The sequence below is a fragment of the Trichosurus vulpecula genome, chromosome 3, assembly GCF_011100635.1.
Source record: "Trichosurus vulpecula isolate mTriVul1 chromosome 3, mTriVul1.pri, whole genome shotgun sequence".
NCBI lineage: Eukaryota > Metazoa > Chordata > Mammalia > Diprotodontia > Phalangeridae > Trichosurus > Trichosurus vulpecula.
Genome location: NC_050575.1, coordinates 361,371,540 through 361,396,741, shown reverse-complemented (window position 1 = coordinate 361,396,741; position 25,202 = coordinate 361,371,540). Strand labels below are relative to the sequence as shown.

General features: G+C 36.1%; 1 protein-coding gene across 1 annotated transcript in view; it reads left to right on the top strand.

Moving 5' to 3' along the window:
• WWOX (WW domain containing oxidoreductase) overlaps window positions 1-25,202 on the top strand; it is a 1,243,064-nt gene that overhangs the window by 416,758 nt on the left and 801,104 nt on the right. The window contains exon 7 of the mRNA XM_036750184.1: window positions 19,619-19,804. Coding sequence (XP_036606079.1) covers window positions 19,619-19,804 — 186 coding nt within the window. The remainder of the gene's footprint in view (window positions 1-19,618; window positions 19,805-25,202) is intronic.

The following is a 25,202-nucleotide window of genomic DNA, read 5'->3' as shown; positions in this document are numbered from 1 at the left end:
ATTTATCAACTTTTGTATTTTTTAAGACATTTGTAGGGTTTTTAGGATAAATGAATATTTTACTTTGTCAAAGGTTTATTTTTTTCCTGTATTTCTTGATATATTTATGTGATTTTATGTGATTTTGTTTTTCTTTTAACTATGTTAATTGTTTTCCTAATTTTGAGTTATCCTTTTATCATTGGTATAAATAATACTTTATTTCAGTGAATGACTTTAAAAAATAAATTGATGTGAACTCATTTCCAGGGTGTATTTAAAATTTTTGAGTTGCTATTTATTAAGTAAATTAGTCTGTCATTCTCTGTGCTTTATCTCCCCTCAGATTAAGTATTAGAACTATCTTTGTCGTGTACAAGAAGTTGGGTAGCCTGATTTTTTTCTCAATTTTTGAGAATTTTTTTATAATATAGATGTTTATTGAACTATATAAATTTCGATAAAATATTCTTGTAAATACTTTTGGACTATGGATATTTCCTCCTGTCCTTTGGTAACTCATTTACACCAAGTACTATTTCTTTTTCTTTTTTTCAAGTATTTTTTCTTAGATTTTTTATCTTTAGTCCACAACACTCAGTTCCGCAAGTTTTTGAGTTCCAAAATTTCTTCCCTCCTCCCTCTCCCAAGATGGTATGCAGTCTGATATATGTTGTACATATGCCTTCACATTAAACTTATTTGCACATTAGCCAAGTTGTAAAGAAGAATTATGACCAATGGAATGAATCATGAGAAAGAAGAAACAAAACCAAAAAAGAGGAGGAAAAAAAAGAGAGCAAATAGTTTACCTCAATGTCCATTTGGACTCCATAGTTCTTTGGCTCTGCTCCCCTCACTCAGCATTAGACCATGTATGTCTTTCCAGATTATTATGAAGTCCATATCTTTCCCATTTCTTATAGCACAATAGTATTCCATTACATTCATATACCGCAACTTGTTCAGCCATTCCCCAATTGATGGGCATCCCTTTGATTTCCAATTCTTTGCTACCACAAAAAGAGCTTCTATAAATATTTTTGTACATATTGGTCCCTTTCCCACTTGTGTGATTGCTTTGGGTCACAGGCCTAGAAGTGTTATTGCTGGGTCAAAGGATATACACATTTTTATAGCCCTTTGGGCGTAGTTCCAAATTGCTCTCCAGAATGGCTGGATCTGTTCACAACTCCACCAACAATGTAACAGCATTCCAATTTTCCCACATCCTCTCCAGTATTTATCATTTTCCTATTTTTTCATGTTAGCCAATCTGACAAGGAGACATGGTGCCTAAAAGTTGTTTTGATTTGCATTTCTCTAATCAATAGTGATTTAGAGCATTTTTTCATATGCCTAGAGATATCTTTAATTTCTTCCTCTGAAAACTGCCTGTTCATATCCTTTGACCTTTTCTCAATTGGGGAATGACTTGTATTCCTATACATTTGGCTCAATTCTCTGTATATTGTAGATATGGTGCCTTTATCAGAGACACTGATTGTAAAGATTTTCTCCCAATTTTCTGCTTTCCTCCTAATCTTTGTTGCATTGGCTTTGTTTATACAAATCTTTTCAATTTAACATAATCAAAATTATCCATTTTGCATTTTGTAATGCTCTCTGTCTCGTATTGGATCATGAATTCTTCCCTTTCCCATCCTTGATCTCCCAAATTGCTTACAGTATCAACCTTTATTCCTAAATTATGAACCCATGTTGACTTTATTTTGGTATATGGTGTAAGATATTGGTCTATGCCCAGTTTCTGCCATACTGTTTTCCAATTTTCCCAGCAGTTTTTGTGAAATATTGAATTTTTAGCCCAGAAGCTGGATTCTTTGGGTTTATCAAAGAGTAGATTGCTATAGTCATTGACTCCTGCATTTTGTGTACCTAACCTATTCCACTGATCCACCACTATGTTTCTTAGCCAGTACCAAGTAGTTTTCATGACTGCTGCTTTATAGTACAGTTTAATATCTGGTATGGCTAGGCCACCTTCACTAGCATTTCTTTTCATTAATTCCTTTGATATTCTCTACCTTTTGTTCTTCCAAATGAATTTTGCAATTATTTTATCCGGCTCTATGAAATAATTTTTTTGGTAGTTTGTTTGGTATGGCACTGAATAAGTAAATTAATTTAGGTAAAATTTTCATTTTTATTATATTAGCTCAGCCTAATCACAAGAAACTGATGTTTTTCCATTTATTTAGATCTGACTTTATTTGTGTGAAAAGTATTCAGAATTATTTCCATATAGGCGCTGGGTTTGTCTTGGTAGGTAGACTTCCAAATATTTTATAGTATACAGTAACTTTAAATACAATATCTCTTTCTATCTCTTGCTGTTGGGCTTTGTTAGTAATATGTAGGAATTCCAAGTATTTATGTGGGTTTATTTTTTATCCTGCAACTTTGCTAAAGTTTTTTTTTTATTATTTCCAGTAATTTTTTATTTGATTCTCTAAGGAAATCATCATATCATCTGGAAAGAGTGATAACTTAGCTTCTTCTTTGCCTATTCTAATTCCTTCAATTTCTTTTTCTTCTCTTATTGCTAAAGCTAACATTTCTAGTACCAAATTGAATGATAGGGGTGATAATGGACATTCTTATTTCACCCTTGATTTTATTGGGAATGGGTCTAGCTTATCCCCATTACATATAATGCTTGCCGATGGTTTTTGATAAATGCTACTTATAATTTTAAGGAAGGCTCCATTTATTCCTATGCTTTCTAGTGTCTTTGATAGGAATGGATGTTGTATTTTGTCAAACACTTTTTCTGCATCTGTTACAATATTCATATGGTTTCTGCTAGTTTTGTTGTTGATATGATCAGTTATGCTGATAGTTTTCCTAATATTCAACCAGTATTGCATTCCTGGAATAAATCCTACCTGGTCATAGTGTATTATTCTGCAGATAAGTTGCTGCAATCTTTTTGCTAATATTTTATTTAAAATTTTTGCATCAATATTCATTAGGGAAATTGGTCTATACTTTTCTTTCTCTATTTCAACTCTTCCTGGTTTAGGTATTAGTACCATATTTGTGTCATGAAAAGAATTTGGTAGGACTCCTTCTTTGCCTGTTTTCCCAAATAGTCTATAAAGTATGGGAATTATTTGTTCTTTAAATGTTTGATAGAATTCACATGTAAAACCATCTGTCCCTGGAGATTTACCATTTCTTTTTATGATAATGGATTATGTAAGTTCTGTGGTGTCTTCTTAATTCTGATATTTTGTATTTTTGTATATAATTATCCATTTCTTTTGAGTTCTCAGGTTTGTTGACATTTAATTATGTATGCATTAAGTTCTGATGATTATTTTTATTCTGGGTTTGTTGTGATTTCAATTCATTCCTTTTTCATTTTAGCATTTTGGTTTTTCCTCCTCATTTTAAAAATATCAGGTTGACTAATCGTTTATCAGTTTTCTAAAACTGGTATCATAGATGGTAAGATACTAGTATCTAGAATTCCACATAAAGTCATTCAGGGCCCAGTACACAGATGGAGTCAGGAAGATCAACCAGAAGGTCATTAAACATAAGCTTATTGTGTAAATCTTTAGGTATCTCTGAATCCTGTATACCATCTCTTTCCCTTTCTCCTCTGTTCTCAAACTTAAACACTTGGTTCTTATAGTTCTCATGTTCTGTGTCTATTGATCTAAAGCTCCTTCCAGTGCTGACAGCATATAACTCTTCCCTTTGTGATTTCAGATCTCCCTACCTTTGGTTCCACTCTTTTCTAGGTCATCCTTCATCCTGTTATCTGTCTCTTATAAATTCTTGTAGCTAGAATGACTACTTGTGGCAAGATGAGATGTTGGCTAGTTGGTTAGTTCAATTAAAAACTCGTTGAATGATGTGATTCCAGAAAATATTTAATAATGAAATCAGTGCTTTCTTGGCATGACCTATCTCATAGAATGCCCCAGGAATCTGTCCTTGTACCCATTGTCTTCAGTGTTTTTGTCATTGGTGAGGGTGAAGGTATATATAGCATGCTTATCAAACTCATAAGCAAATTAAAACTGAGAGAAAGGGCTAATGTATTGGATGCTAGAGAAAGAATCCAAAAAGTTCTAGATTCAGTTGAAGGATAGGCCAAATCTATTTTCTTTCTGTTTGGTATGGGGAAATTTAAAACTCTACACCTAGGTCTAAACTGATAACAAGGAGAGCAAAAAGGAAGCATAGGTAGATAAAAGTTTTGCTGAAAGACTATTCATGCTTTGCAAGACCATTAACAAATCAGCAATGTGACATGGGTGACAAAACAAGTTAATGAGACCTCAGAATTCTTAATAGAATAAGAGTGTTCAGTGTGAGAAGCACTAATTCTCATTCTACACTACCCTGTTCAGACCACTTCTTGTGGATTATGTTTCGTTTGGGGCATTTTGTTTTACCAAGATCATTGATAAAGTGTAGAATTAACAAGGTGGGAATGATGCTTGAGACATTTAGGTTCCAAGAATGATAGAGTGTTGGATCTGGCATCAGTAGATAAAACCTAGCCTCTGATACTTGCTCTGTGACTTTGATCAAGTCATTTAACCTTTTTTGTCCTCTGTTTCATCATCTGTAAAATGCAAATCCTAATAGCCTTCCATGTCCTTGGGCTATTTTGAGAATAAAGTGAGATAATATTTTTAAAGTGCTGTAAAAACTTAAACTATTACTGTTGCTATTGTTGTTATAATAATTACCATTATTATTCATATTCTGCTATATGAGGATCAGTTAAAGGCATTGGGGATGGGTCTGGAGAAGAGAAAACTTAGAGCAACTTGATAACTGTCTTAAAGTATTTGAAGGATTGTCCTGTAGAAGAGGGTTCAGATTTGTTTTACCTTTACCCTTCATTTTTAGAAATCAGGACGGTGATTTTAAAGTTATAGAAAGCAGATATCAAGTGTAACAGGCGGAGCTATACAGAATAGAAATGGATTGCTTTGGGAGGTGGTCAGTTCTTTACAGGCAACTAAATGGCATGGTGGATAGAGTGCTGTCCTGGAGTCAGGGAGACCGGAGTTCAAACACTTACTGGCTTTGTGACTCTGGGCAAGTCATTTACTTTCTGTTTGCCTTAATCCACTGGAGGAGGAAATAGCAAACCGTCTTTGCCAAGAAAACCCCTGGGTCATTGGGGTCACGCGGAGTCAGATGTGACTGAACAACTGCAACAAGTTCCTCATAATTAGAAACGTTTCAATAAAAGTTGGATAATAATTCATCAAGGTTGCTTTAGCAGGGATTTTTTATTCAGAGTTGGATTGAATTAATTACCTTCTAAAGGTAAAACAACAGGAGCCACTATCGTGCCTTCGTGCATCTTGGCAAGCTTGTCATGGCATTCTAAAGTATTTTCAGATTGTTGTACTGACTCTGTGAGGCACTTTGCCCCTGGTGACTAAAATGTGCTGCCATTGATCAGCTGTTCCTTGGCTCATGAGACATTTGTAGGCATCTACAGAGCTGTTCCTAGATCAGGGCTGTCCACCTTCCCAAACATTATCATCTTTAGAACCACATTGGGTCATCTCAACAGAGACAGTACAGAAAGATGGGATATGAGCCTTATTTGCCATAGTTCTATTCTTCTCTCTCTTATTCAAGGGTATTATTAATAACCTTTCTAATTCAGTGCCTTCCTGTTGTGCTAAAGGATAACAGAATTACAGAAAATGACTGTGTGCAAGAGATAAAAAAACCAGGAAACAGTGACATCAAGTAAAATATTAATATAGCATCTTAATTTTAAAGTTGGGCTTTTTTGAAAAACTTAGCATTAAATATCTATATAAGTACAGAGACTTACTTAGTAATTACTCAGATTAAATTAATTTTAATACATAAAGCATCACAACACTTTTCACTTCCCTCTTCTAGGCCCTGATCCAAATTCTTGTTCCATTGATTCTCATTCACTTTTTCTCTTATGACCATGGTTATTATGTATGCCTTTCATTTCAGTTCTACTTTTTTAAAAAAAGAACACATTATATCATAGAGTTCTTTCGAATTTTCTTTATGTTCTTTTTATTGTTCATTGTATTTATTTTACAGTACTCCATTATATCAGTGTACCATAATTTAACTATTCTGTTGTTGAACATTTTGTTAGTTTCTAGATTTTTTGTTTTTTTTTTCCTGCAATTATATATAATGCAGCTATGAAAATTTTGGGACAGGTATATTTTTAACTACAATGTCATAGTATATTCCTAGCAGTACAATTATTGAGGCAAAGGATATGATTATTTTGGCACCTTTTACTATTGTGTCGCCAAGGCAACATTCGCAAGGGTTGCTGTTGTTGTGAGTATGCCGGCATGGTTCTGAATCGCAAAATATAACAAACTCTTCATATAGAAGACAGACGCAAAACATTTATTCAGACACCAGAAAGCCAAATCCCAACACCATTAGTAAACCTAATACATCTTAGCCAAAAAGAAGTTAAAACACATTATCCCTCCAGAGAAGAGCTTCATTCCATAGCCTTCCTCCACCGCCCCTGCTGGGGCCTTCTCACAAACATGAAAAGCAAGCTGCCTGCCTCCTCTCCTCCTCAGCTCTAAGCTCTGACTGATTTCCTTTCTGCTCCATCCTTTCCTGTTATACTCGTTCAGCAAACTCCTCCCACCACATGTGACTTGGGCTTCCTGTGATATAAGCAGGTCACATGGGCCTATTAATGGATGGGGAAGATCTTCAAATTAAGCAAAAATACATTATCAATACAACTATGTATTACAAGACTCTTCGGTGGTCTTCTACAAGCTACAAAGATTCTATGAGTTCTTAATTCTGCCAGCAATGCTTGTATTTATCTGTTATATTCATAATAGAGTTAAATTATTTAATTTAAATATTTATTTAAAACAAATAATTTATAATAAATTTTAGAAATTAAAATAATTATTGTAGAATGATGTAATCATAAGATACTACTCCCATATTCAGGAAGTCTGAGTTTAATTCTGACTTCTCCCCTTATTAGTTGTGTGACTTTAGACAAGTCATTTTAACTATCAGAGCTTTACTTTTCTCTGTAAAATGGAAATAATAATGTTAGCACTATGCATTTCATATGGTTATTGTAAGTAAAGTGCTTTAGAAATTGAGTTTTTATTATCCTTATTCATTTTTATTACATCATTTTGGGTATTCACCCAATAATGGATTTATTAGATCTAAGGGTCTGGTTATTTTATGATACTTGTGGTGTCCTGATCTCCAAAAAAGATTCTAGCAGTTTTCAATGTCAGAAGCTATGTTTAATATGCTTACATATATAGAAACTCAACACTATTGTGTTTTAACTTTTAGTTAGTTTTGCTAACTTGATGTGTGGGAAGTAATATTTCAAAGTCATTTAAATTTATTTTTTTTTAATCAGAAAAAAATAGGGGGGAAATGGAAAACAATAAAAATGACTAAGTGAATGACTAAATATACTGTGGTTTAATCATGAATATATATGTATGTGGCTATAATTGATATGTGTATACACCTACTGTGTTTTTGTGTATCTATATATGCATATAGATACATACATACATGCTTGTGTACATACTCATATATATATGTGTATATACATATGTAGATATAGATACAGATAGAGATAGAGATACAGATATAGATGTAGATATAGATATAGATATAGATATAGATATAGATATAGATATAGATATAGATATAGACTTCATTCCTTCCTCGAGAAGGAAAAGGCAAACCACCTCAGCATCTTTTCTAAGAAAACCCCAAATGAGGTCATAAAGAGTTGGACGTGACTGAAAACAACCGGACAACAATACATATACATAAATACATACCTATATGCCTGTGTATGTATGTGTGTGTATATATACATATACATATATATGAAAGTCTTAGTATGCATCTTATACACTTTGAATCATAAGTCTTCATTCATTGTTGGCATAAAATTGGACAATATAGGCTTTAATAATTTCCTTTCTTTTCTTTTTTTTCTTGTGAATTCTCTATTTTCAATTTTTACATTGTCAGTTTTGTTTTTCTCTCTCTTTTAAAATTAATTTTGTATTTGATCAGTTCAAAAAACACCTAGATTTACTAATTCAACAGGGTGGATGTGTGTGTGTGTGTGTGTGTGTGTGTGTGATTATGGTTGCTTTCAATTTGTTAATCTTTGCTTTAATTTTCAAGGTTTGTCACTGACTTTTAATTAATAATAATTTTTATTATATTGTGGTAAGGATGTGGTTAATAAATCTACATTTGTTGATGAGTTTTTTATGCCATGTCATATGTACAGTTTTTGTATGTGCTTTGTACAGTTAAGAAATGTGCATATTCGTTTCTAATCCCAGTCACTCATTATTAGAATATTTGTATATAAACATTTCCTGAAATTTTCTTCAAGTCTTTCATTTTTTTCTTGTTTATCTTTTTGTTGAATCTGCCTAGTTCTGAAAGGGACACATTAAGGTTCTGTACCTTTGTAGTTTTTCTCCCTGTTTCTCTCTGTAATTTAAATAACTTTTTATTAAAGTACAGAAGTGCTATGCCATCTGGTGTATGTCTCTATCTATCCATCTATCTATCTATGGAGAGATTATTTCGTTGTCTTTAGCATAATTAATTTTTTCTTTTCATATCTTTTAACTGTGTCTATTTTTACAATTTCTATTACTAAGCTTGTGATTGCTATCCATGCTTTTCTGAGTTCACCTGAAACATAATAAAATTCTGCTCCAACCTATCCTTTAAACTCTGTGTCAGTCTCTGTTTTTAAGTGTGTTTCTAATCCATCCAGCTATTCTCTTCCATTTTTCATGACAGTTTACCATTTAAATTCACAGATATGATGATTAATTTTGGATTTCCCTCTGTAATATCCTCTTAGGTATTTTCTTCTCTTCCCTTTAAAAAAAGAATGTAATAAAAGAAAAGAATTTTATAAATACTAGTAAAGTATAATTAAATGATCTGCTTCCACTCCAGTGTTTCTTCTTTCTTGTACTTCCTCCAAACCCTGTCACTTGTTCTTATTTTCTTTCCTTTTATTCCCACCTTTACAATCTACCACCCAATCTTGAAATTTATTTTGCTTGTAATGTTTCTTTTTCCAACTTAACCTCACCTAAAATTCCTCTCTTCTCTTTCCCTATTCCTGCTTCCCTATTGATCTTAAGGTATTATTAAACCAAACTCTTTATTAGTGTGAATGTATGTGCATACATGTTTGTATATATAGAACCCTCCTTTATACTTCTATATTCATTGGGTATTGATTTTCATCTTTTTTCAAAGACATTTATGCTCTAACTGTCCGTATACAGCTAATTCAGAAATTACTCCTATGTTTATAATAAGCATCTTTTTCTTATTAAAGTATAGTAAATTGCATTTTTGTGATTTGTTTGGATCTCATCATGTTTAGCACCTGCTGAATTTCTTTTAAAATCTACTATTCATACTAGAAAGGCATAATTTTTTTTATGAGTCTATAAAGCTTTGTCCTGTTTTCCTCTTTAAGCTTGAATGATATTTTCCAAATTTTTCCACCATTTTTCCATTATGCCAAGTTTGTAATCAATCAGTCATTTAAAAAGTATTTTTAAGGCCCCCATATATGGTAGGCATTGTTAAGTGCTAGGGACACAAAAATATAAATGAGACATTCTTGTCCTCAAGAAGCTTGCATTTTATTCAGGAGCCACATATCCACATTTAAGTATATACAAAATGCAAAATTAGTGTATGTAAAACATTTACAAAGTAAACTAATGGTAATTTAGTATGGAGATATACTAGCAGCTAGGAAGGTTAGAAAAGGCCTGATTGTTTGAGAGATAAACCCCCAAATTGCCTATAGTATAGGAAGGTTGCAGCCCACCCTCCTAGCCTCCAATTGGTTGATCAGGCCATTTTAAGACCTCACTTTGGAGACCAGTGGAGGTGATAAGTGTCTGAGTTAAGTAGATGGTTTTGTAATATAGAGACAGAGATTGATCACAAGAGCTCTTTTCTTGGTAGAAATGACAAGATGCAGCACCTGAATATGTATGTCCCTAAAGGAGAATGAGGAGTTGAGAATGACTTTGAGTTTGCAAATCTGCTTGGCTGGAGGGATGTTGGTGCCTTCAACAGAAGGGAAAGTTGGCTTTTGAAGGAATGATCATGAAATTTGTTTTCAACATGCTGAGCTTGTTATATCTGTGGGATAGTCAGGTTGAGGTGTCCGATACTTATTTTGGGATGTGGGACTAGAACTCAGGACAGACAACAAGGCTAGATATGTAGATCCTACATTCTTCTGTGAAGAGATGAAAATTTAACCCATGGCATACTGATGAGGTCCCTATGAAAGTATACATGCAGAGAAAAAGGCCTAGGCAGATCTCTGAGGGATACTTATGGTTAGTGGGCAGGACATTGACAGTGATCCAGTGAAGGTCTCTCAGAAGAAAAAAATGGATATGAGAACCAAGAAGGAGAGCTGTCATGAAAACCCATTACTTAGAGAAGAGAGCATCATGGTGGAAACAGTGGTCAGCAGTCCTAGATGAGACAGAAGGATCTACAAAGATAGCCTCTAAGGGAGGTCATCATATTTGACAATTAAGAGATAGCAGGTTACTTTAAAGAGAACAATTTGTTTCAGTTAAATGATAATGTTGGAAGTCAGATTGCAAAGGATTGAGAGAAAATCAAGAGGAGAAAAAGTGGAGGCAATGAATGCAGACAACTTTTTTCTTGGGAGTTTGACTGTGAAAGAAAGGAGTGCTGTAAGAAGAGAGCTTCAGGGAATTGTAGGGTCAAATAAGTAGATTTTTTAAAGGACAGGATGTACCTGGCTATGATTATAGGTAGTAGGAAGTGAACCACTACATCAGGAGGGATTTAAGCTTAGAGAAAGAGGGGAGATAATTGTGGGGGAAGTCTTCTAGAGGAGATGAGATGAGATGGAATCAATGGGAAAGGTTGCTCTTGACCAGTTTCTGGTCAGTTGCTCTTGACCAGGAGAAGGCCATCTCTTCATTCCATAGTAAAGAGCAACTGAATACAGGATGATGTCAGGGGGTTTCAAGTTTTAGAGTAGTGAAGAAGAGAGGGTTCAAGACAAATGTTCCTGATTTTCTCAGTAAAATGTGAAGAATCATGTGTTAAAGTATCTAAGTATAAAAGTACATACTAAATTTGAAGGATTTATTTTTATCAATTTCTTTCTAAAATTTCTCTATCACTTCATACTATAGAGCACATGTTGACACAACAGTATTTATTTCATGTTGGTCTTTTTTTTTTTTTCTATTACACTCATCATAAGCACTGCAAGGAGAAGATATCAGGTATTCCATAAAGGGTTTCTTGTTTCTTTTGAGCTGGTGATGAAACCAACTTTGCTGACTACTTTGTCTGTCCCTCCATAGAGAACCTCTGCAAATCTTCCATTTCATTGCAAATTCTTTACCTGTTAAGATTTAATTTATAGGCAGAATGTCAGTGTTCATGTGATTCAGTTCCTCCAATGGCATGTCAACATGTTGATTTTCAGGGGGCAAATATTTTACCTTTAGAATATTAATATTTATCATTCTTAATATACTCCTTTCTCTCTGCCACAGTTATCAGAAAAGGATAAGGAAATTGCAGAGGGACAATGGTTAATTTATATTTTTCTTTACTTCATATATTAGCATGGCCTAATAATTCATTATTTGATGATGAACCTCTTTGTATTTAGCCAGGCTAGGTCTTGCACAGTCCAATGGGTCCATTGCTAAGCTCTCACTAGAAATTTTATCAGCGTGGTAGAGAACCTGCTGCATGTTGTACTATCATAGTGTTGAAGGACCCAGGGTTTGAAGTAGGGCATTTGTGAAGGTTGAAATTTGGAAGTAGTTTATAAATAAAGACACATGAAGAGATTTTTATAATGGAATGTGAATTGAGTGCAGTAGAACCAGACCTAGGATTGTCCACACAGTGGCAATGACCATATAAAAAGAAAACAATTGATATGCAAATGCTTAGATAGAGAAAGAGAGAATGAAAATGGTGACTTTGGGAAAGTCGCTGACTCTCTGGCCCTCAGTGTTGTCCCATATGAAACAAAGAGGTTGAATTTAATTATGTCTAAAGGCCTCTCCAGCTCTAAACTTATGATCTTCAGACATAGATAGTCAAAGGAAGTAAGAAATGAGCTGCTACAGATATAGAAGTATAATATATGTTTAATTGTTGTTTTTAATTGTTGTTTAAAGTACCTGATAAATTATTTTAAAAATTGAAAACCAAGGAAGGTCAGGGGACAGAACACTAATAAATCAAGAAAATATGCTGATTAATGGCATTTGATTTGAAATGGTATTATTTTTATGTTCAGCTTGCCTTTGTAGTTTGAAATCCCTTTTGATATTTTGTAAATATTCATCATCTTCAAGCCTTTGGAATTGTGATGGCTTTTAGTAAAAAAACTTACCAAAAACACCATTAGAATAATAAAATCCTCATTAAAATGAGGCAAAAGTAGAAGCCAATTAAGTGGCTTCACAATTAAAAGACGGCTGGCATTACACAATTTCCTATCCTTGTCTCCTGTTTTTAATGGATGGGGGTGATAGCTTTTAGGTAGAAGGAGCACATTTTGCTTCTGGGGTTATACAATTAACATTAATGGTGGATATAAGAAGTTGGAGGGAAAAGGAGAGACTCTGGGGTCATCCAGGGCTTTCTCTTGCTGGGCTTTGGTCTCTGCTTCATGTGATTTGGTTTCATGCTCTGTGTGTTCTGGATATACCTTTGCGCCAGAATGGCAAGTAACAGTCAGAGACATTATTGTTTTCTCTGTAGGACTTAATTTTTCCCCCAGCCTTCTGTTAAAGCCACTTCTAAATGAGCACTGCAGGAATCAACTTCTAAGAAATTTATTCTTTTCAACTAATCAAAACAAATGGTTTTTAAATGCTTTGCTATGTGCCAAGTGGTATGCTAAACCTGTTAGGAATATAGAGAAAGTCAAACATTCCCTGCCCTCAAGGAGCTTACATTATAATGGGGAAGATAACATGTAAATAAATACATACCAGATATCTACAAGATATATGCAAGATGACCTTAGAAGGTAAGGCTCTAAAAAAAAAAAACCCAAAAAACAAACAAACAAACAGAAAAAGAAGGCAAGGCTCTAGAATCTGTAATCTGGTGGGGAGATGAGGAGGTGGTGGTGAGGAGGAGGGTTAGGAAAGCCTCCTGCTCAAGGTGGTGTTTGACTTGCATCTTGAAGGAAGTCTTGAGACAGAGGGGAAAGAAAACAAAACCATTCCTCCCATGGCACAGGAAACAACTAAGCAGGCCAATCTAACCAAAAGTGAGAGCGAGTAAAAGGGAACAACATAAAATAAAATAGGAAGAGTGAAAAATCATATTGCATAGACAAGCACAGAAAACAAAACCTCCAAAAAATCAGTAAAAGTGACATTTTTATTGTACTCATTCTTCTCTTATTTTTCAAGTTTATTTACATGTTCCTGCTTTTTCTAGGACTGTGAACTCCTAGCTACAAATAGATTATTTCTGCATAGCTATCAGCACAGTCAGGAGGTTCAGGCAATTGAACTGAGAGCAAAAAGGTAGTAACTTCTGTCCAAATTCCTAAAGAGAGCCTTAGCCTCTCCTACACTGATCCTGCTTCTACGCATCTTCTAAAAGCTGAGAGAGCCCTTTGAATTGGCATTTACTCAACCGACCCTTCTACAGTGATTGCATGGACAGAAGGTAAACCCAGAGAGTTAGGCAACCTCTTTTTTGTGTCCTAGCTGTCCAATTCCAGAGAAATCACATTATTTTAGTAGTTTTTCCACCGTGACAATATTTGTATCATCCAGTGTCTCTGGGAACATTTTGTTCATCATTTTCTTGTCCTGTCAGCTGCCTGAGAATGCAGGTACTCAGGATGCACTAAAGAGGTAGGTGGCATTGACCATGTTTTGATATTCTGTAGACATATGCATCCATGAGTGTTTTCTGAGCTCTTCCCTATTCTCTCAGTTCTGAATTTAAATCTGAGAGTCTGTTAGTCACAAGGAATTTTGGGTTTAGTGTACACAGGAATAGCTTGTAGAAATGTGTATAATAATAGCTGCAGTACTGACCTCACAGTGCTTTTGTGAGAATCAAATCAAATCGCTATATAAGGTGTTTTGCAAACTTAAACCATTATTTAAATGTTATTTATTATTACTATTATCATTCTACCCCATGTCATTTCTCAGTAATTTCACCTATATCACATACAGATCTGCTGTGATCTTGTTTTATGGGCCCACTTACCCATTCTCATTGCTTTTAATCACCCTCTAAGCTCTGGGTCCACATGTGCTGTCTTCTCCTCCTTACTCCCCAATGACACATGCTGTCTATACTGATGCAGAGACAATTGTGCCATTCAAACATAGCATCATTTTAGACCTCTCTCATTCATCTAAAAATGCTGTAAATATTCCATGGGGAGAACACTAGAATCAGACTTACATACTATCTTATTGGCTAGCTAAAGGTTCACCCTAGGAAAATCTACCTCGTAAGAGGGTCTATACCTTAGAAAAATATTTTTTTCATTTGAGTGTGATATATTCTTTTTTCACATCTCTTTTATTATTTAATATTTTTAGTTTTCAACATTGATTTCCACCAGATTTTGAGTTACAAATTTTCTCCCCATTTCTACCCTCCCCTACCCCCAAATGGCATGTGTTCTGATTGCCCCTTTCCCCAGTCTGCCTTCCCTTCTGTCTCCTTACTACCTGCCCCCCCCCCCCCACCTTTCCCCTTACTTTCTTTTAGGGCAAGATAGATTTCTATATCCTGTTGCCTGTATATCTTATTTCCCAGTTGTGTGTGAAAACAACTTTTTTTGAGCATTTGTTTTTACAACTTTGAGTTCCAAATTCTCTCCCTTATTCCCTCCTCACCCACCCTCCTTGAGAAGGCAAGCAATTCAACATAGGCCACACATGTATAATTATGCAAAAGACTTCCATGACAGTCATGTTGTGAAAGACTAACTATATTTCCCTCCATCCTATTCCTGTCCCCCTTTATTCAGTTTTCTCCCTTGACCCTGTCCCTTTTCAAAAGTGTTTGCTTTTGATTACCTCCTCCCCCTATCTGTCCTCCCTTCTATCATTCCCCCTCTCGTATCCTCTTCCCCACTACTTTCCTGTAGGGTAAGATACCCAATTGTGTGTGAATGTTATTCCCTCCTCAAGTCAGATCCAATGAGAGCAAGATTCACTCATTCCCTTTCACTTGCCCCCCTCTTCCCTTCCAATAGAACTGCTTTTTTTGTCACTTTCATGTGAGATAATTTACCCAATTCTATCTCTCCCTTTCTTCTTCTCCCAATATATTCCTCTCTCACCCCTTAATTTTATTTTATATTTTAGATATCATCCCTTCATATTCAACTCACCCTGTGCCCTCTAAATCCCTTATGATTTCTCTTTCCTATTTACCTTTTCATGGTTCCCTTGATTCTTGTATTTGAAAGTCAAATTTTCTATTCAGCTCTGGTCTTTTCATCAAGAAAGCTTGAAAGTCCTCTATTTTATTGAAAGTCCATATTTTGCCCTGGAACATTATACTCAGTTTTGCTGGGCAGGTGATTCTTGGTCTTAATCCTAGCTCCATTGACCTCCAGAATATCATATTACAAGCCCTTTGATCCCTTAATGTAGAAGCTGCTAGATCTTGTGTTATCCTGATTGTGTTTCCACAGTACTCAAATTGTTTCTTTTTGGCTGCTTGCAATATTTTCTCCTTGACCTGGAAACTCTGGAATTTGTCTACAATATTCCTAGGAGTTTTCTTTTTGGGATCTTTTTCAAGAGGCAATTGGTGGATTCTTCAATTTCTATTTTACCCTCTGGTTCTAGAATATCAGGGCAGTTCTCCTTGATAATTTCTTGAAAGATGATATCTAGGAATCTTTTTTTTTTATCATGACTTTCAAGTAGTCCAATAATTTTTAAATTATCTCTCCTGGATCTATTTTCCAGGTCAGTGGTTTTTCCAAGGAGATATTTCACATTGTCTTCCATTTTTTCATTCTTTCAGTTCTGTTTTATAATATCTTGATTTATCATAAAGTCACTAGCTTCCACTTGCTCCATTCTAATTTTTGAGGTCGTATTTTCTTCAGTGGTCTTTTGGACCACCTTTTCCATTTGGCTAATTCTGCCTTTCAAGGCATCCTTCTCCTCATTGGCTTTTTGGAGCTCTTCTGCCATTTGAGTTAGTCTGTTTTTTAGGGTGTTATTTTCTTCAGTATTTTTTGGATCTCCTTTAGCAAGTCATTGACTTGTTTTTCATGATTTTCTTGCATCGCTCTCATTTCTCTTCCCAATTTTTCCTCTGCTTCTTTCACTTGCTTTTCGAGCTCTTCCATGTCATGAGACCAATTCACATTTTTCTTGAAGGCTTTTGATGTAGGCTCTTTGACTTTATTGACTTCTTCTGGCTGTATGTTTTGATCTTTTTTACCAAAAAAAAAAAAAAAGATTCTATAACCTGAATCTGAGTCTGAGTCCTTTTATGCCACCTGCTGCTCATGTTCCCAGCCAACTTCTTGACCATTGAGCTTTTGGTCAGGTTATGACTGCCTTCAGAGTGAAGAATGGTTTGTCCCAAGCTTCAGGGCCTTGCACTGCTGTTTTCAGAGCTACTTCTAGGCCACCACAAGCTCTGCCACACCAGTTTTCCTCCTCTCCCAAGAACTGTCAGCCATGACCATGACCCAGAGCCAAGCAGGGCAAAGCAAGAGAACCCTGCCTCTGAGCCAGCAAAGTGTTCCCTGTACTCCCACTCTGATCGGTTGCTTGATTCCTCCCCACTGGTGGGCCAGGGACTCTGGAAGCAGCTGCAGGTAGATGAAAAGCAGCCACTGGAGCTTCTTGCTGTGGCTGCTGCTGCCCCACCTTCTCTGCCCCTGGGGCTGGTCTACTCATTTCTCTCACCCTGATCCAGAAGTTTTCCCACTCACCTGCTCCATTTTCTTTGGTGTTTGTGGCTTGAGAAGTCTGGTAACTGCTACAGCTCAGTGATTCCTGGCCCTAAGTCCTGTTTGCCTGATCTCCTCTGCCGTAGCCTGTCCTGACTCGGCCCATGCTGGGCTGCACTCAGCTCCCAGCACAGTGTGATAGACCCTTCCCAGTGACCATTCAGGCCATCCTAGCCTGAAGACCTGCTTCTGTCTGTTATTTTGTGGATTCTGTAGCTCTAGAATTTGTTCAGAGCCATTTTTATAGGTGTTCAGAGGGATTTAGGGGAGAATTTAAGCGAGTCCCTGTCTTCCAGCCACCATCTTGGCTCTGCCCCTATTTAGCAAAAATATTTTTGTGCATCAAAATGCAGAACTACCCACACACTACTTCTACAGATTCATAGCTTCCATGGGATCACATCACTCTCTTTTGTTACACATTCCTTCTTCACTCTCACTCTCAAAACTACCCCTCTCTAATCTCTGTTCCTTCACTGATTCTTGACTCAATCAGTCACAAACACCCAAGTACTTCTTTCATAGTTCTTCCTATTTAACCAATTACCATAGTCAGATCACATCCTTAAGGCAGCTGTGAGCTCTCTTACATTCAGGGACACAATCTACCCCTTCACATCTTCTCCCCCAATTTTCATGTAATTTGGCTTATCAGGCAATACTCCAGTTACTTGGTCCCCAATTATCTGAGCTAAAGATCGAGCCCCAGAATCATTAATTCCCCCAATATTAATCCCCTGACAATCATATTGTCTGTTGAGTGTATATAAACATTCCACTGGAACTGTCCCCTGTAATATTATTTTGTCTGATGCAGAACTACACAGAACCAATTAGTGACATTAGTTTGGATAAGCTTATCTTTATAAGCTTATACCAGTTCCTTATTTACTTTGCCTTTTAACGGTACCATATTTCAAGAATTTGAAGAAGACTTTGAAGAATATTCAAAATCGTTTCCATTTTAAGTCTTTAGGAAGGTGCTATTTTTAAAAAAGCAGATTAAGCCTTAGGAGCCAGTTTCCACACATTGTAACAGCATGGCCATGAGATTTGCATTTAGAATGAGTAATTCTTTTATTCCCTTTAAATATCTGAATCTTTGGTGCCTGGAAAGGACATAATATTTCAACAAATGTATATGAAGTTTCCATAAAAGCAAATAGTGTAGCATAGGAAAGAATGAGAAAACTCTTCGTTAATTACATAGGAAACATCCAAATATCTATTTCACTTTTCTTTTCTAGAATACCTGAATTCCAGAATGTTTTACTATATTAATGTAGACTTCAACCTCATCTTTAAAAACAATTGCCTTTAGAGAACAAGATACCTTCTCCTTATTTGAAAGTGTGCCACTGGAGATCTTTAAACCAAGTAACTTGTCTGTTAGGATGTAGAAAAAGTTCTTCTTCAAATAAGGGATGAACTAGATGGCCTCTGAGGTCCTCTTCATCCCTGAGATACTGTAATTCTTGCCTTAGTTGTGAATTGAACTAGATGGCTACTGAGGAAGGTTTTGAATAATAGATTTTTTTTCTGCCCTCATATGATTTTCGGTAAAATTGCAATCATTTTAAAGTTAAATTTTCTTGATATCTTTTTTTTCTATCACCTGCATTTTCCAATGCATCTTTCTCCCCTTTCTTTCCGGGAGATCACTTTAATCAAAGGGGAGAGAGAGAGAGAGAGATAGAGAGAGAGAGAGAGAGAGAGAGAGAGAGAGAGAGAGAGAGTGTTAGTTCAGTAAACCTAACCAGTGTATTGAAAAACCTAACAATATATATGCAATATTCCATATACATCATCCATAAAATCTTCAAAGAAGCAGGGAGAGACTGCTTCCCATGTTTCATCTTTTAAAGTCACTCTTGTTAATTGTAGTATTGTAGCATTCAGTTAGTTATATTCCTGTTCTTAGTTTTATTCCTGTTCTTTGCATTTACATCATCTTAGTCATTATATCTGTTTTTTTCGTGGTTCATCTTCCTTTACTTAGCGTGGATTCTTATGTTTTCGATTTACCTCTGTATTCATCATATTTGATGTTTCTTATAACAGTAATATTCCACTAAATTCATGTACCACAACTTGATTAGCCAAAGTATAGCCAAGATAAAGATAAGCCAAAGTACTGTTTCTAGTTCTTTACTACTACAAAAAGTCTACTATAAATACTTTAGCATCTATAGGACTACTCCCTCCCCATTTTTTCTCATTGACCTCATCAGAGTATATGTATGGAAGTGGAATCACAGGGTCAAAAACACAGATAATAACTTTCTTAGTAGCAATTGCATTGGTAGAAGTTTCCTCAATTTTAAGTTCTCTAAACATTGAAATCACAGGTCCAGTGTCTTTCACTGTCTTTTGTAAAATGCCTTTTTTGGTTATTCCCTTGTGTGGTCCAGTGGTTTAGAATTCACCCCCTTTCTATAGAGGTAAGAGGCAATGATGGTTACAAAATAAGTGATCAGTTTAACCAATTCAGTGACAAATACTCAAGTCTACCCCCTTCTCCCCATGTTGGCATCAGTAGTGTCAATTCTTATTTTTCAGGTTTCTACATGTGTTGATCTGTAATGCTGGTGTCTTTGCCCTGCCCTGGAGCCTCACAAAAGACCACCTTGAGACCACCTTCCAGGTGAATCATCTGGGACATTTTTATCTTGTCCAGCTCCTTCAGGACCTGTTGTGTCGCTCGGCCCCGGCTCGCGTTGTTGTTGTGTCTTCAGAATCGCATAGGTAAGTTTTGTTTAGTCCATTGTTCAGTTTCACCCCTATTTGAATTAACAGACACTGTGTACTTTTCCCTTCACATGGTGTGGTTTTCCTTATCTGTGGAAAGCATGTGCAGATGCCCAAATGTTCTTCAACTTCCTTGCTTCTACAAGAGCCTTAAATTTTTGTTCTGAGTATTCTCCTTTAACGTCTATTGAAGCCCTGCATCACTTGTTAGATACATGCATTTCCAACATAGTAGGACCTGTCATGTCTTCTGCTACACTGGAATCACCTCTGGGAACCGGGTTCACCCTTGCATAATGATGAGGCATTGGATACAGTTTTTAGTGGACCTTAATTTAGTGATCTTTGACTGACATTTTATTTTTTTTTCACATTTTGTCTTGGCTAGTATCTGTAGGAATTCAGTTTTTTTGTTTGTTGGTTGGTTTTTGTTTGTTTGTTTTTTACTACACTTCAGGTCCTTCATTGATTTTGCTTAGAAATGGAATAATAATTGATTCAATCTGAATGGCATGACCTTTATTGATTTGTCATTCAACAACTTCAACCTCCTACCAAGAAGAATGTGCAGTTATTCTAGCAGGAGAAACAATGCAATTAAATACTGCTAGATGAAATCCAATTGTTTTATAATGAGAAATTAGGGAATTCAATGCAGACATTAGGTATGTAATTGTAGAAAGGGAAGTACTGTAGTTAGAACATATTAGAAATCTGGCCATGCCTCTTTTGGTTAAAATTTCAATTAAAACATCAGATGGCACTTCTTCCCTATTACCATTAGGAGAATATGCAGTGAACTAAAAAAGGAGCTTGAAAATTTCATCTAATTTCAACATGTTTGTTTCTTGGATTACATAAACCGCCCATTTGTCTAAAATCATTCATACTGACAAAAGAGTTAACAGGTGAAGTTTAATTTAATATATACTTGGGAGAATTCTGTTTCACATTTTCCCAATGGCTAAGAGCTTTTACCTTCAGTAGAGCAACTGGGGGAAAAATTGTTCTGGTTCTCTCTCTCCACTCTGCCCCCCCGCCACCTCCTTCTTTCTTAAGTCCTGAAATGTTTTAGTGACCCAGAATGAAGCTTATTTTTTTAATCATGTTTCCATAAAATGTAACCCTTGGGACTTGGAAGAGAGAGACCAGCCAAGGGTTAGACTGAAACCTTTATCACTTCCAAACACAGGGGCTTAGGGTATAAATGACACATTGCAGCTAGATTTACTTTTGCCATTTAAAATTTATGACGGCTGAAATGAAAGAAGTGGGAGAAAATGCTGGTAATAATCCTCCCTCATGTTAAAAGACATGAAACATCTAATAATTAGGTGGTAACAAAATCTGTACATCCTTATCTTTGTGAATCACACCAGGTTTTTAAAGAACGTAGAATAGCCTTGCTCCAAAATGAGGGAGGCTACTGTGGGGCAGGCCAGATAGCTCTAGAAATAAATCTGCCAACTCCAATCACTTGCCAGATGTGGAGGGCACAATGGGATATGTTTAAATGAGCTGTTATTTAATGGGAGATTATGTTGAATTGTCAGCTGCTTGCTTCCCTTTGTAAATTTGTATCTTAAATGGTATTTCACCCGACATCTTTGTTCTTTTCTTAACTCTAACATATCTCTTTCTTTCCCACCTTAGAGATCCAAATCTTAATTTCTTACAGCTGAGGAACTTGTAGAATTATCCTTGGTTTACAGATTAGCTCAGCTAGTATTTGTAGAAGGAATATGTGGCAGAAGCACCTCCATAAAATGAATGATATTAATTAACCATTTTGATTTCTGTTTTCCTCTATTCCTATATACCAGCGTGCTTAACGTTGTCCTGATCCTTGGCCTTTGGTAATGATGTTAATATTATAGTATAATCTCAGGAGTTTACGTTTCTGCAATGCTTTGGGGTTCTGCCTGTAAGGTGGGAAGTGTCAGTATTTTTACCCTCATTTTAAGAATGGAGAATCTGAAGCTCAGAATGATGTGGTTAGTTGCCAATGGTCCTAAAATGTTTATAGCTAAAATACCCAAGCTAAAACTTCAACTTAAGATTCTTAGACCAGGTCTTTTTCTGAGGCATTATAATTAAACTCCATCATGATGTCACAGACACGGTTGCAACTGTGTTTAGCTGATTGACCATTTGTAGCATTTGTGACATTGTTCCTAGGACACTGTCTTCAGTAGCATGATTTTGAGGAATGTTTTGACCATGACTCAGTTGAGGTCATTAGGCTAAATATTCATGCACTTTGAAAAAAAAAAAGGTAGTCTTTTAAATTGATTCATTCTCTCTCTCTCTCTCTCTCTCTCTCTCTCTCTCTCTCTCTCTCTCTCCCTCTCCCTCCCCCCCTCCCTCCCTCCCTCCCTCTCTCCCCCCTTGACTCCCTCCCTCTCCCTTTCCCCTTCCTCCTCTCTCCCAGTTCTTCAGCTATCAAGAACAAGCATATACACTGAGTCTGATTCTGTGAAAGTACTTATTCAACGACTTGAGAACTCGGAGCCTTAAACCATGCTGTAAAATGGAAGTGTTGATATCTAATTACCTATATTAACCTTGGCTGAATCTCCTCGTTGGAGTCAAGACCCCCTGTTAGGGGAAAAATAAAGTCCTATGTTTGCAGAAAATATTATACTTGACTGCCCCTAGGCAAAATATTTATTAGCCTTCCCCAGTTGTTCACTATATTTTAGTGACTTCTCAGGAATCAGTGCAGGTGAATCGAGTTTCTGAATATCTTAAGGACTTTATATTAAAATGAGAAGCTTACTTCCTTGTGAAAAATTTTTAGATAACAATTAAAGTAGAATGGAAAATAGCACTGAGTAAAAATGTGTATGACAGCTATTTGCAGCCGTGCTAAGAAAGACACACACACACATACACATAAAGAATTTGGAGACAAATTTTGTCCTGTCACTTGAATAGACTTGCTTTTGTCCATCTAGAATCCAACTCAATTATTTATTCTGATGCTTTAGAAGGCTATGATGACTAAAGGAATATTGTTAATAGTAAAATAAGAAATAAGAAAATATCTTGTCTAAAATCAGACCAGTTACACAAGAATCAGATGCCTTTGCCTGAACCTCTAGGTTCAAGGCTAGAAATATTGAAGTTCTATGGGCATTTTAAAAATTTTTAGCTAGGTAGAGAGATGCAGATATCATATAGTTCTTACGTAGTTGCTCTGTCAACTTTGTAGGGGAATCCTGATTTATCTTGCAGACGTAGAAAAGTTTCTTCTCTCTTTGTTCCTCCTACTCCAGCTTAAATTCCCATAGGAAGCTGGAGGGGGTGGGAGTATTCTCCATTAGGGGCATGGTAGAGAAAGTCCTGAAGTCCAGCAGCCTCCAGAGGAATGAGGACCTGACTGAATTGGGCACCTGGAGGTCTTGGCAGGGACCATCCAAGCAGAGAGAGGTGGTACTTTGAGGGCTGAATTCTAGGGCAGAAATGATTTTCCAGGGTGAAGAGGCTATAATAAGAACAAATATCAGAGTTCATGAAGCCTTTCTCTTGTTCAGAAGTTCTTTTTCTAAGTTCAGAATATTTTCCACTATACCACATCACACCTTATTTGATGGCTGTAATATCTATTGATGCTTGAAGGTAAAGGGCCATAGTATATGGAGCTGGAAGGAGATCATCTAGTCCAGTGGCATCCTTTTTTTTTTTGCAGGGGGAAAGGCAGGGCAATTGGGGTTAAATGACTTGCCCAAGGTCACGCAGCTAGTAAATGTGTCAGTTGTCTGAGGCTGGATTTGAACTGAGGTACTCCTGACTCCAGGGCCGGTGCTCTAGTCACTGCACCACCTAGCTGCCCCTTAGTGGTGTCTTTTTACAGTTGAGGAGATGGTTAAGAGTATAAGTGCCTTACCCAAAGTTATAGTGGTAAGAGGTGAGTAGGTCATAAATAACAACTGCTCATAAGGTAAGAGGAATGAACTTCAGCATACTGATTGCTAGAGGGGCATTTGTTAGCTTGTATTTTTACCACGTTGAGCTTAGGATCAATCGGACAAGGCCTAGATTGGGTGAATCATGTTTTATCATGGCATTACTTAACTCATACGAGGGAGCAGGAAGGGATTTTATCATCTTCACAGAATTTACATATCACTGTCCTATTTACCCAATAAAGTGAAAGGTTTAAGTTGTGCTTAGAGAGCAAAGTAATGAAATTTGTCTGAAGTCAAAAGAGATTAGGAAATGTTTTGCCCTGTGGAGAACTTGGAGACTTATAAAATAATGGTTGATTTTGCAGTTTTATGTTTGTATCTCCTTAGCATTAACCCCTCAATGCTAAGCCAATAGTTAAGTTGGAAGACCCGCAAAACAGAATTTGTTATACTCCTAGAACCCTTGCCTAGCACTATAGTGATCTTGCTTTGATCCCCATCTCTTGCCACTAACTTAGTGGTTTTGGTCAAATCACTTATTGTCTCTGATTTCATTTTCCCCATCTGTAAAAAGAAGAGGTTGGACTAGATGATGCCTGGGGTCCTTACCACCTGTATTGCTCTGCCAATTTACACCAATGTTTGTTACTATAATTTACTATATTTACTTTAATTTTCTGACTCTTTCATACTCTCTTTAGTCCTTGGGTAGAATAGATAGTTTGGCTTTATTCAGTTAGGATCCTGTCTTTGGGTGACTACATAAAGAAGTATAATTGTTTCCTAAAGATTTTGGACATGGAGTTAAAAAGCCAAAGAGTTGGCAATAAATTCAGTAGAGTGAAAATTCTTTGATTTCAGGGTCTTATTCGTGTTTATTTGGCTACCTCAGAGCCTAACACAATGCATGACAGAGATGGTATGTTTAATAATAATAAAAATACATTAAACTGAACTCTTGATGGCTTGGAGAACTGATGAAGTTTCTGATTCTGATCTTTCTTTCCTACAGAGCTGCCAGGTTATCTCATATCATTGGAGATTTATTGAACTGGCTTCTAGAAAATGCTTATTTCTATCTTCAAATAAACTCATTCTTCTTCTGCCATAATTTGGCATCTTCATCTCCCAAAATGCTTGTGTCCCAGGAAAATAATGTTTTGTCATATTTATTTTATCTTTTGTTTTGGATTTTAGTAACAATGCTCTGGAAGACACTTGGGCATAAAGTAAAAATGTTCTTATTATGCTATGTAAAGGCAAATTTAATTTTATGAAGCCAAATTTGAAGGAGCTTTTAACAGAGCTTAGACCATCCCAGAAATTCCTTTTGTTAGTGTAAATTTCTTTAGGACCCTCTGCACTTTGTTGTTATTAAAAGGGGGGGGGGTGGGAAGAGAAAAGAAACAAACAGCTGGTGTTTAATGACTCTGTCAGACCCAATTATAAAACATCAACTAGTTACTTTGATTTGTGTCCCATCC